The 13,556-nt window shown below is 37.7% G+C and overlaps 1 protein-coding gene across 1 annotated transcript; it reads left to right on the top strand.

Annotated features, from left to right (window-relative positions):
- Positions 1-4,428: 4,428 nt before the first annotated feature.
- On the top strand, positions 4,429-7,081 carry LOC110173011 (trace amine-associated receptor 13c-like). Its single transcript, XM_020938984.2, has 2 exons — positions 4,429-4,690; positions 6,186-7,081. Exons 1-2 carry the CDS (start codon positions 4,429-4,431, stop codon positions 7,079-7,081), a joined length of 1,158 nt encoding a protein of 385 aa, XP_020794643.2.
- Positions 7,082-13,556: the final 6,475 nt, after the last annotated feature.

Here is a 13,556-nt window from a genome sequence, read left to right as displayed (position 1 = left end):
TGGTCATGTGTAGGGGGAGCATGTAGCTCATGTGCAGTGGCAGCTGCCTGCAGCGGGTCATTATTTGTGCACAGAGCCTGGTGCACAGAGGGGCCAGGGGCCCGGCCCCACATGAGCTGATCTGTCACTCAGGGACACATGTCACTGTGGATACGCTGAACTTAACTCTACTAAACACAACTCCCTGTTTACACCATCAGAGGGCAGCGTTCAGGAGCTAAAACAGAACAAGGAAACTATAATAATCAGGGAGTTTTGTCAAGCCTCACAATCACAGAGCCATGTGCTTGATTAAGCTGTGATTATCAACAGTATCTTTGGGAGAAGGTTTCAGAGGGTCATAAGAAACCCCAGGACAAAAACAAACTGGAAAACATTATGTGTCATGACCTGCCCCAAAGTGGTTTGCTCATAACTATTCACACACTTCCTAAAGGCCAAGGATGCTCTACTACCAGAGAATTATCATTCAAGAGCTGAGAAAAACAAATATTTCTTTTTTACTCTTAAGCCACATTTAACAGCAAATAAATGATAGTCTCCTTCGAAGCTTTACCCGTTGAGAAAGTACATGTGTTATATTACTGGCCCCTTGTGGTTGTAACTGTAACAACCACACAACAAACCAACGCATGCAAATGTTATGACGTTCTTCATCAGTCTTTGTCACGACTTAAATGATTCACAATGCTGGTTTCTTACACAGTTTTAGTCCTTCATTGATTACATATGACTAGATGATGACTTTGCTATGAATGTGTTGTGTTGTTTGCAGTGACAAAACTCTCATATGCTGCTAATCAGTCATGCAGACATGCTAAAACATTTCTCAAGTTTAATTAACAACAAAAGAGCCTCTCATTATTCTAATAGGTCCAGGGACTGTAACAACAGTATTGTTCTGTGGCATTGTTTTATTTAAAGGGGCTGTGCTCTATTTTCCCATCTTCCCATTTTAAAAATATGAAGATTGTTGACTCAATTTCATATACCGTATTCCTATAACAAGTATTCATCATGATGAGTTTGTTATCACATTTCAGAACTTCAGATCCAATTGTGTTTCACATTATTTAACAACAACTTGCTACCAGTTGCAACTTTTCTGGTTGAGGGTCCATCACCTTCTTCTCTCTATGGAGTGGTCGGTACGGCATTAAGCACATTTATCTAGCATCTATTCATTACGGGTGTTTCTGTTGCTCAAAAATACAATAATTCTGTCTGTGAATAGGGTTGAATCACCACAGATCTGACCTCTAATGTAGCCTATAGTTGTCTTTCTCACGACAGATAAATTTAATCTCGACTGAGGAGCATTCTAGACAACGCAATCACATCTCCATGAAGACAAGCAGGTGATGAACCCTTCAGCAGAAAATCTGTGCCATGCACCTTTAAGTACAAAGCCTTGCTGTTTTTTTTTTTTTTTTTTTATTTCAGTCAAGTACAAAAAGACTTGTTCCATTGATAGATAATTTTACTTGTCAAGTGAAATTTACTCAAATCAATAATATGTTGTTAATTCATGTCATTTTATCTTGGCGAAGTTTTAGTTTTTGTTGTGTATTTATTTCATCAATGGATCAGACTTCAAAATGTGTTACTGTGACAGGCCTCTATGCTCTATTGCTCTATTGTCTCTTCAAAGCACATGGGTCACTGCATTGTTCTGTTTGGGCTACAGTATTAGCATGATGTTCTAACCCACTGTACTGCTCCTCTGCCGACAGCTGTGTGTCTCTGTGCGCCTCAGGACTCGCCAAAGGGAAGCCATCCGCCTGTCATCTCCACTCAAGGTAAAGGTTCTGCAGTGAAGCCCCCACAGATATACCTTCCTTTTGTTAATGCGCCAGGGCTCAGGGAAAGGTCATTTTGAGGATATGCGCAGCAGATGTGCAGATACCTGGTTTTCAAGAGGACACTAAAGGAACATGGGGATTTGTATGGCTCTATACGTGTCTGCTCCAATGTTACTCAGAAAATGTATTATGTGAAATGTATGTTTTTGAGCTTCTAATTATGTTGTAAAGGTGTCTCATTATTAGCTTGCTCAGTTTTCTGTTGCTGTGTTCCAAATATTGAAAAAACATTTAGACTCCTGGCCACACATGGTGTTCAATAACAATATAAAAAATAAAATAAATAAATAATGCTAGTGAAATGAAGTTAACTATGAAGTGAAGAGGCAAGGCTTTTCTTTTCTGCTGTTTTGAGTAGGAAGCCAAGGGGACTATTTCTACTTTTAAACTGTTTCTGGTCAATGTTACAATACACAAAATGTAAAATCTTGACCTCTGTGTGTAGGTTAATACTGTTGAGACTAGACTAATTTAAATGTTAACAGAAATGTGGCATATAAGGAGTTATTTCACATATCACGTATCACATATTTATTTACTTAAAATCTCAACGTAAAATCTATAGATTTTCTGACACATTTGATAATCCATTCAAAACTTACTGTCAGATAAATTGCTGAAAGCAGCGGTGTCCTAACTGTGGCCTCCTGCTCTATTAGCCCAATTGTTTAAACAACAATTTTAAAAAAGTCTACTACTAAATCCCCAACACTATGACATTGCACTGTGATACATGCCTGAAATGAATGTGTCAAACCTTACTAACGGTATGCTGGCTTTGAATGAAAAGTGCAAATATTTCACTGATCGATTTTATCAATCACCCATTTGTGTCTCTCTGCTTCAAATATATTTCAATATTAAATATGTGACCCTTGACATGAAGCTGTCATACTTTTTACTCTGAAAATCTTTTATGACCAGATTTAAGCAGCTTGTTGTCTTTCCCCGGAAGTTACCCATGTGAAGGATTTCCTTTATTTCTTGTGAACAGTAACTGTGACGTTGTGGTACCTGTTCAGCTCCATAAAAAGCAATGACGTCCAAACAGTTTCACCCACACAGTAATAGACTCGAGATGCCATTTCAGGAGACGGTGTAGTTCAGTGCAAGAAGCATAGAGACAATACTATCAATCAGCAATCAGGCCATCATTTCATGTTACAGCACCGCTAAGTTTCACCAGACAATTTAAGCAAAGAGCAAATCAATACAAATGCACACGGATGGAAAAATGCTGATATGAAGTTTAATCATTCTCTGAAAAACTCCCACGAAGTTCCTCAGCTTTGATTTATCGACTGTCCCTCCCCAAAGAGCGGAGCACCATGTAATGTTCCTTCCTGAATGTTCTCGCTGTTGTCCAGCTCAGTGAGCAGCATCAATGATTAAAGTAGACTCAGGCGGAGACTCAAAAGGGCTCCCTCAAGGGCTACGAGAAGGGAATGAAAATTTATATTACCTGTGCAATAGCACTTTTATAGGTTTTATTATTGGGAGGCTCATATTGGAAACCACTTTACAGTTATCTGTACTACCCCCCAGCCCTAATCCCTCACAAGTCTGCTTTTGGTTCTTCTTTTTTACAAGCAAATTCTTGTATTTGTAGGGCTATGCATCTCTCTGGTTCAATATTGCATTTCCCTGTCTCCCCATTTCTTTCTTTTTTATCGCATGGTAAAAAGTCACTATACTATACTATATACTATATATATATACTATATATACTATATATATATATATATATATATATATATATATATATATATATATATATATATATATATATATATATATATATATATATATATATATAGTCACTCAAAAAAAAAAAAAAATAAAATAAAAATCACACAACATGAATTGCTTTTTTTATAATTAATTAAAGTTTTGCATAAACAAAAGCTAGTTTTTGTGCACTGAGAAACTTTGCTAACTAGTTTGAACTCAAGGGCGCAGAACACTTCTTACTTCAAATTGGGTTTGGACCAAACAAAACAGCTCTGAGCAGATAAGAGGAGCCAAGAGCCCTCTTTCTATGCATTTAAATAGTGTGGCAAAAGAGGGAAGATGCATTTCTGAAATTTCCACGCTGCTAAAAATAAGGAACCAATCCAGATAGAGAGTTTTCTAAATGTGCTTTTCTGAAACAGATCTTTAAGGTTTGATCCTGTTCTGTTTTAGTCATGGTCTGGTAGATTAAAAACTACTTCTAATACAATCCGTTTTTTTTACAAGTGAAATATATTACCTAATATAGCTACCCATAGGTTGGTAATTCTTTTTGAGATGCATGCTCATAGTAAACACATTGACAGCCAGTTGTTTGTCAGTCTATCCCAGATCAGCTGTGCCCACAATGTCACTTGGCATCTTCTATTTTATATGATTTTAAAACTAAATCAAATCTACACATTAGTTACCCTTAATAAATGCTGGCTTTTTAACTTTTTTCTATTAATCCATCTCAATACCTCTGTCCCTTCAGAATAACCTCCAGGCTCATGGCATGGTTTAAAAGAAGATCCTGTGCACTGAAGACTTCCTGTCTCTCCTCTGATTGGCCATGACTGCTCTCCTCTTCAACACCAGCACAGGGAGTACAGCTGCTCTGCCCCTCACCACTGACCCCACCTTCAACCTGACCACTCCCACCACACTTGGGACCGCCCCCCTCTGCACCCTCTGCTGCTGTGGGGTCCTCAATCGCACCCTGGCAGTGGTCTTCATGGTCAGTCTGGCCTTTGCCATTGTGGTGGGAAACGTGGTCACTCTAACGGTCTTTGTACAAACAAGGCAGTCCAGGACGCCACAGGGCTATCTCAAAGGTAATGTGCAGTAAATATTTCTACAATAAAATAACTTTTAAAAGTGCACTATGTAACTTTTTGATTGAGAGTTCGTTGCCTGATCATTTCCATGGATATGCCATTGCTCTGCCTGAAACGTTCCAAAGTATGACATTAAGCAGCTCTAGCTTGCATTTATAAAATCACAGGTGGTTTTATAGCTCAAAAGTACTTTTAGAACTAGAAAAGCACTCAGAGAGCGCAGACCTCCGCCAAGGACTACCCCCATTTTTTATATAAATTGCGATAAAATCAGTCTTCTGGATCAGATCCGGATCAGCCTTTGGAATATGAAAGAGGATCCCATTGTCCATCCCTGAGTCAAATTTCATGGGGTTTGGTCAATAATTAACTGAGATATTGAGAAACAAATTTTTTGGCCCCATTTACCACAATGTTAACTAAAATTTCAAAGTGATCCAGAATCCAGGATTTCTTCCGGATCACCCCCAAAATGAAATCAGTTCTTCCTTTTCACATTTCCAACAAATCCTGAAAATTTCATCAAAATCGGTCCATAGCTTTTTGAGTTATGTTGCTAACAGACAAACAAACAAACAAACAAACAAACAAACAAACAGACAAACGCCGGCAAAAACATAACCTCCTTGGCGGAGGTAAAAATAGGCATTCTAACTGTGAGTGGGATTGCCTCTCCACAGATGTGACCTGTAATTTACTCTGGTTTGGTCTCCATGAAGATAAAGAGCTTTAATATGATACTGTGAAGCATTCCAGACAAAGTAAAACATCTGCATGGCAAAAAGCATTTGACGGACCCTCCGCCAGAAAAATTACACAATGCACCTTTAAATGACCCCTTCAGTGTTGTGTAAAAGCATAATATTGTACACGTTGCATATTCACAATGTTTGGTATTCATCCATTAAAATAAAGTGTATTGGCCTACAATAAAATGCTTGCTGGAATAAAAATTTTGACATTTTTCACAAGTCTGTCATCTATAAAATTAGGAAATGATAAATACAAGAAGAACACCAAAACATTCCTTTTACAAAGCTTTATAAACCCAAAGCTTAATTAATGTTATGAGAAATCTATATTTACTCAACTGAAGGCTAGTAAAAAAGATAAAAATGTGAAGTGTTCAGAGTCTATCCCTTGGTTTAGCCTGTTTTTTCTAGTGGTAAGGACCTTTATTATTGTTTTATGAGATTCAAAGCAGAGGCCACAACAAACACGACTGTTGACAGCTTCATTATCTTGTCACTGTTATGAGAATAAAATAACTAGAATTATGTTAAAATGATGAAACTTCACTGTGTTGTGTAAGCAGATAATAGTCACATTTGGTTTGAATTATTAATACGACCTCCGTGACTCCCAAACCTCCTGGGGTCTCATTACAGAGGTGAAAAGGGTTTTTTTTATCACTTCCAATAGAAAAACATGCATGACATACCGTAGCCTATATTAAAATGGTTTACCTCAGTTTTCTTGTTTTTCTTGGCAGTGTCTCTGGCTATAGCAGACATGATGGTGGGTGTTTTGGTGGTCCCATTCTCCGTCTACACCGAAGTCTCCCTGATGGTCACCAGTGTCCCCCCAAACTGGTACCAGGGAAGCTCCAGCTCCCCAGCCCTGTCCACGGCTATGGGCGGTCTGGTTAGTCCCTGGCAGCCCTGCATGCTGATTGGACCAGTTTTTGCCGGATGCACCTTTGTATCTATCAGCACAATTTTCCTCATGACTGTGGAGCGTAGCATTGCCATACTGAGACCCCTGCATAAAGACTCTTTGGTGACCAGGAGACGGACACTGCTATTGATCTTGCTTTCTTGGACAGCTAGTTTCATGCTAGCAATGGCCCCGTTAATGTTCAGTAGTAACTTCACAATGGAGTACAATGAATGCAGTCGTATGTGTAACTATACCCCACTTCTTCATGGTGGACTTTTGCCTCCTGATGCGAATATTTTGTTGTTATTTCCTGCATTTGACTTTACACTTCTTGGTGGTACATTAGCAGTCAATATCATGTCTTTTACAAGCATTCGGAGATACACTATCAAGCGTAAACTTCTTTCAGAGGGGAGTGTGAGTGAAACAGCAGGAGGCACCAGCGGCGGATGTCCCCATAGACCCTCCTTCTCTGATATCAAAGCAGCAAAAACTATTGGTATCTTGACATTTGCCTTCACCGCGTCTTTCTCGCCAATTGCAGTGTTTGTGCTCGGAAACGTGGTGGGATACACATGGTGCAACTTTTCATTTTTCGCCTTTTGGATATTAACTTCAAACAGTTGTTGTAATGTCATCATCTACAGTGTGAGGGACCACCGCTTCAGGAAGGGGGTGACCTTGTTGTTTCAAAGAGAACAGTCCCCACCACATGGAGAGAAATCTTAAAGACCTCTGCCTCTCAGTGTACATTATAAATATAGATGTGTCGTATAAATGTGGTGCCAGTGGGCTCTGTGGCCACAGTGTTGAATGATGAATGAGCTAAGCTTCTGACCATCACAGTTTGTGTATGTCTCTCTATGCAGGGGATGACAAAAGGGTTTACAGTTAAAAACAGTTTCATGCAGATTTTGAATCATGATATGTAAAATACAGGGTATTGAGCCTGACGACACTTTCATTCTCCCTGAAGGGAAACTTGTGCTCTTCACTTAACCAGTCCTCAATGCCACTGCGATAAACGTCAGGAGCAATGCACAAATGATGGAGGTGCAGTACCAGCAAATTCTTCAGATACTGAGCTAAGATTTTGGAGAACCATGCTGCGCCAATGAGCATGTTTAATACAAGCCTGTGGGTTCCCCACTGTGGGGAGAGGGGGCTAGCCCACCAAGGCACAATGCTGCTATTTTGTAGCTACACCATTTGGTCCGAACTTCAAGGGTCAGTTTCATAAACAGATTTGTGATTTGTTCTCCGTGGGTGTCCTTGCACAGGCAGCATAATCTAGAGCAACTGGGCCCTGCAGCAAGAGCTTTAAAGGGCCCTACCTCCTGCATCTAAAGATGGCAGATTCTAGACCTTACAGCTGTCATGAAGTGTAATTTTTTTTTTTACAATTAATCAGTTTATTACAAAGTAATGTACATCCAAATCCAAAATAAAACTTTAAAAAATAAACACATGTTATGCCGCCACCATCTCGAGTCTGTATCGTATTATAATTACACAGAATACACAAACAAATGAATCGTTTTTTCTTGTTTTTCCCATTTTTGACCTGACCACAAAATGTCACCCAGTTGTTATAACTAGAGATTTCTGTCTCACAGACAAAACCCAGACCAAACAAACCACATCCAATTAGAGCATGAACTTGTGGGTGAGCTCAGAGAAATAACAAGTAATCCAATAACTAAAAATGAATCTTACTGCAATTACTGCCATCGAACATTATGTAAGATTATGAAATATTTTTTTTAAGAAAAGACACACACATTAGCAATCTCTCGTGTGAGTCTCTGAAGGCTTCGCCACAGCCATTAGACTCAGCTCCCGCGACATGAAACAACTGTGGGAAATAGCAAAGCCACATTTTCAGCATTGTGTTGTGTTGCGTCATATGTGGGTTTAGCTCATACACGCAAAACCCACATATGATAAATAGCTTTATAGCTTTATTTGACCAAATCATTTCCAATGCAATCTGCAGTGTGTAACATATTGATTATACATTTCAATGTTTGAGCCCCAGGATCATAGAAATGCATTAGTGTTTCATTATATTTCAGTTTCACCCTCACATTTTCACTTCAAAGACAACTCAGGAGTAAATACTACATTTCGCAATGAAAGAAACAAATTAATAATACATACATTTTTTGTCAATACATTAATTTGAAATTCCATTCACATATTTTACAACCTTGTGATATTTTTCTTTGTTTTGTTTTACCAATCTGCCTCAAGTACCATATTAGCATATTTTCTTATTTATGGTGTTTATTTTGTTCGATTAGGGAACATGGATAATGAATTGTATATTTATGATTAAGGGCCAAATGAATCGTAAAACTTGAGATTAACTGACAATTCTTCAGACCCTTTAACTGTGCAGGACTCTCCTTCAGGGCTTTGTAATGTTGATGTGTTGATATTATTGTTATTGCTTGAACTGTATTGTATAAACTGAAGCAAAAAATATGTGTCGTTTGAGTTACTATTTTCTGTAACATTATTATAGTATTGTTTTATCAAGTCATCTGGGTGCTGACCAATAAAAAGGATGCCTGATCAAGTTGCCTAAAATGTGTTTTGATATGAATTATTTGTTTATGTAATGCTAAAGAGTTTGCAGAGCAGAGATAGACCACAGTATTTAACCTTTGTCTTGCAATAATGTAATATCTCGCTACAGCTGCAAAGTTTCTAAAGCAAAAAGCAAAAAAAAAAAAAAAAAAAAAACATTGTTACTTTACTGACCTCTTCTGACTGTTTTATACATTGTATTTTAAGTCGGCTTGTATACAAACAAAAGCATAAACCTCAAGTTGGATCACCGTGTTTCATTTTAAAGGTGCACTGTGTAACTTTCAGAGGATTTGTCACCATGAAGATGTTTCTTTGCCTGAGATTTTTCACAATATAATATTAAACTTATCTGTTTCCATGGAGACAAGCACCAAGCCAATTTAAAGGTCCAGTTTGTGAAGAGGTGCACCAATTACAGCAGAATAATTTTTTTCAAAGTATTGATTTATTGTTTAATGTTTATACTGCAGCATATTTCATCCAAAGCGATCTCCCCAGCATATTTTCATGGACACAACCAAATGCTGGACGAAATGCTGAAAGTTACATAGTGAACCTTTAAGCAAAATCAAACTAGTGTGAAAGTATAAAAACAAATTGTTTTCTTCAGTCCAGTGCAGTATCACATTCATATATGTGGATTTCAAATGTCACTGCAGCAGACAGTTAAGAGCTGATAACAGGCTGCAGGGAATTAGCTGTCAACTAGAGTAAGCAATGTTGACGCTGCAGCTGCTTGCAGAATACTGTTATATACAGAGTGGTTTGAAAAGAACCCCATCTACTAGTATATGTCCTCATTTCATAATATAGCTGTCTAAAGGGTGAATGTGTTGGTGAATTGGTGACTCTATTTCTGACATTAAATGAATATAAGAAAATATGTTAACAAAAGGTATGTGTCATAGGATGGGGCTGATATGCCAAAATAATAATATCAGAGTTTTTTGGAGCCAGAGCACTATTTAAATTAGTTCGTATTTCATGTTAGGATCTTTGCCATTAGTTGCAGTAATTTCTGCAACTGGAGATAATTGTTGTCCCGAGAGCTCAAACTTCACTGTGATTGTTTAATTCCATCTTTCACTCACTCTAAGCTTTAAGGATCTACACTAACATCAAACTCTGAATAATATAACACTGATAATATAACCAAATGTGCATATTGTCTCATGGATAAAATCACAGTTAAAATGTTATCACCTTATCGCCCAGTCGTATTTTGAAATTACATAAATGTAAAAGCCATTTCTGTATTACTTATGTAATTTGTGTTGTTGCCTGTACTACACTGCCCATAGTCCTAATGAAACTTTTAAAAATAAAAACATAAATATATTAAAATATCCATTATACTGGTTGGATGTGGGAATACCAACTTTTCTGGTAGAGGGTACGCTACCTGTCTCCACTGAAATGTTATTGCTTTGCCTGGAATGTTCCATAATATGACATTAAACATATCATCTAGCATTTATTCATTACGTGTGTTCCTATTGCTCAAAAATACATGAATTCCTTCTGTGAATAGGGGCGACTCTCCACAGATCTGAACTGTAATGTAGCGTAGTGTTGTAACCTGCTTGTGATAGATAAGTTTAATCCATACTGCTGAACATTCTAGACAAAGCAATAACATTTCCATAGAGACAAGCAGATGGCGGACCCTCCACTAGAAATGTTAGGGCAGAGAAAGTGTACCGTGTTGTGATAGTATAATTTTCCATTCTCTTCATCAATGCACATAATCTATGGAAAATTATTGAGGAAGAGTTACTTACTAATAATATACTTTTGAACATGCTCAATACGATGAGATAAACTCAGCTCTGTTGCAATATTAACTGCTCCCACAGTTACACAACAACGAGAAACCACTTCAGAAGCTTCTTCAGAGAGAATCGTTGACTCCTCTGGGGTTTGCTGCTATAATCCCAATGGGACAGCATCACCTTTTATTATGTAACCCTAAATCACATTAAGTAACAAAGGACAGCAATATTATCCACACGCCTTTGATGGCAATGAGGGGCTGATGTTTTAGATCTGAACTTGACACCTTTAGTATTCAAACGATGAAGCTCAGATCTAGAGAGGAAACCAGTTGGCAGCATTAGCCTGTAGTGATTGTGCATCTCACTAAGGGTAAGTCCAGTTTAGTCCTGATGAAGACTTGATTTGGTCCTGATCTAGTCCAGGTTTAATCCTAGTTTAGTGCCAGGTTTGACGTGGTTTATGCACAAGTGTGAACACATCTTCTGAGTCACTAGCAGAGGAAGTGGTTAAATCAGTTGGCTGCTTACAAGAGTCTCTGTTGCAGTAATGAAATAAATGTTCAATTAAAATTCAGTCTAAGTATGGTGGCTGGGGCGCCAGTGATATGTAGTTTTATAAAAAAGCAGTCAGCATGGTTTAGAATAGAAAAAGTACAAATACTAGTAATAGCAAATTAGTGCAGAATTGGAGTAATCAAGCCAAGGGTCAGGGTTAGGGACAAGTCTGCAGTTCTTATGTGCTCATACTGTATATATAATAATGTGATTTTTACATTGCTCTAGCTGCCTAATTTTGCCAATATTTTGGTAGCACTTCATATAATTGCACCTTAATTAGCCTTACTAAAGTATGAACAAAGACTTAATTCATAATGAACAAAAAATGTATTAAGAATGGTTTGGGCTTGGTAACCAATCAATTACGGTGTTAGGGTAGAATATTAAATTGGTAGTAACAAAGCCTGACTCATTCTTAATCACCATATGCAGCAGAAAATGTGGTAGAAGACCTTCCAAAGGATATACTCCAACATTTTCCAGAGGAAACACTATTTCATCACCAATGGAAACACCAAAGTAGAGTAAGAATGAGGCCTTTCCTGTTGTGTTCACCTGCCCCTAGAGGGGCAACACTTTGGCCCTTCCACAGGATCTGCTGACCCTACCTGACCAGTTCTCTTGTTAAACTGCACAGAGACCTTTTGATTGAGACACAAACATGACTGAGAAGCGTGGTGTAAATGTTGCTGAAGAAAACTTTAATTTTCATCCAAATCAATAAAGTATCTCTCTCTGTATCTCTCACTCTAATCTTATCTTGTCATAATTGCTGTAGAATAAATTGTAATATAGGACAAAAGTTGAAAGAAGAGGCATGAGGCTGGAGTTTTAATGCAGGAGAAGTTTATTGACCATCAGTACCTCACAGGACCCAGGGACATGAACCCTCAAGATGTTATGATGATGATGTAGGCCAAGGTAACAAGGGCTGGCACAGCACAGCAGTGCAATTTCTCTATCAATAATGTGTTCATTACGAGTCTCTGTCATGCTTTATTAAGGTTAGACTTAAGTGTGATCATTATAAAGTGCAGATTATTTTTTTCTCTCCATAAATTACTCATAAAAATAGACAAATTCCTTTACGTCAAAGACAATGACGTGAAACCTTGAGCCACAAACTGTGTCACTGCTTCCAAATAATCAACATTCATTTTCTCCATTGTATTTTATCTCAACCTCTCATGTTAACTACAGTACATTGATTTATGACACATAAAACACAGCAACCCTACTTTCAGTTGTTCCTAGAGCTACAGCCTTCAGAAACACAAAGTGTTTGGGGAGACAGTTGACAGTGTTGTGGAGTTACTTTGAATACATGCACATACACTTTGTTTGTTTTAGCCATTGACGCAGGCCCAACCTTCATCCATTGAGAGTGAGTTCAAAACAAACTTGTATAACATGGAAATGCATTGAAAGATGGTCAGATCTGAAAAGTTTTCACGAGTTCCTGTGCATACATGTCCAGCCCAGCCATTTCAAATATTCATAACTTAAAAGAATCACAAGAGTGTGTTTGTATATATATACCTGTATTCACCAAAGACTCATGAAGCACTTAATCTACATGACTGAAATACATTGTTTAGAATTAGTTTGTTAACATTGTAAATAGTACATCTATAAAATTGTACGTTTTATAATACAGTACAATGTCTCAACCATTCTAAAATAAGCCTTGTGAATAACTGAGATCATTTAGAACATGGTGTTGTTGTTGATGTTATAAATGTAATTCCTTTTGCTTGACCTTGCAATCCCCCAGTATTTATCCTCAACAATACAAGTGAAGTAACAATAAAAATGACATAATAGAGAACCACTGCATACAGACTCTGGATGTGCTTCAGATGCATAAGGAAATGCAAAAACAGGCAAATGAGAGTGAAAGAAATAAATTACATTTCAGGGAGAGGCTTGGTCGAAGCAAAGATGGGTTGAGTTTAAATACATTTTGGGTTGTAGCAAACTGATGAGATCCTAGTTTAGAAGAATACACCAGCAAAGTACTTTATATGTTACATCAAAGTGTCATATGCCAGGCATATATGTCAAAGATGGGATAAACTAGTACTTGATGTCTTTCTCATTAAGTAACATCTACTTGTCTAAGAAGATTACATTTTGAAATAGTTTAGGTATTAGGTATTTTATTAATTTAACGTCATGGCACTGTTGTATTGTAATATCAGAACAGTGGATGGTGCTCTGTTCTGTTGAGGATTCGACATACCAGGCGGGCATACCAAGAAAATCACTGAAGACTT

The sequence above is a fragment of the Boleophthalmus pectinirostris genome, unplaced genomic scaffold (assembly GCF_026225935.1).
Source record: "Boleophthalmus pectinirostris isolate CB_2022bp ecotype Guang Dong unplaced genomic scaffold, ASM2622593v1 HiC_scaffold_19, whole genome shotgun sequence".
NCBI classification, from domain to species: domain Eukaryota; kingdom Metazoa; phylum Chordata; class Actinopteri; order Gobiiformes; family Gobiidae; genus Boleophthalmus; species Boleophthalmus pectinirostris.
Note: the sequence above shows the minus strand (reverse complement) of the source record. Positions and strands in the feature narration are given on the sequence as shown.

Coding starts and splice junctions, on each gene's coding strand:
- LOC110173011 (XM_020938984.2), top strand. CDS start 4,429: ATGACTGCTCTCCTCTTCAACACCAGCACAGGGAGTACAGCTGCTCTG. Junction 4,691..6,185: donor GCCACAGGGCTATCTCAAAG/GTAATGTGCAGT, acceptor TTTTCTTGGCAG/TGTCTCTGGCTATAGCAGAC.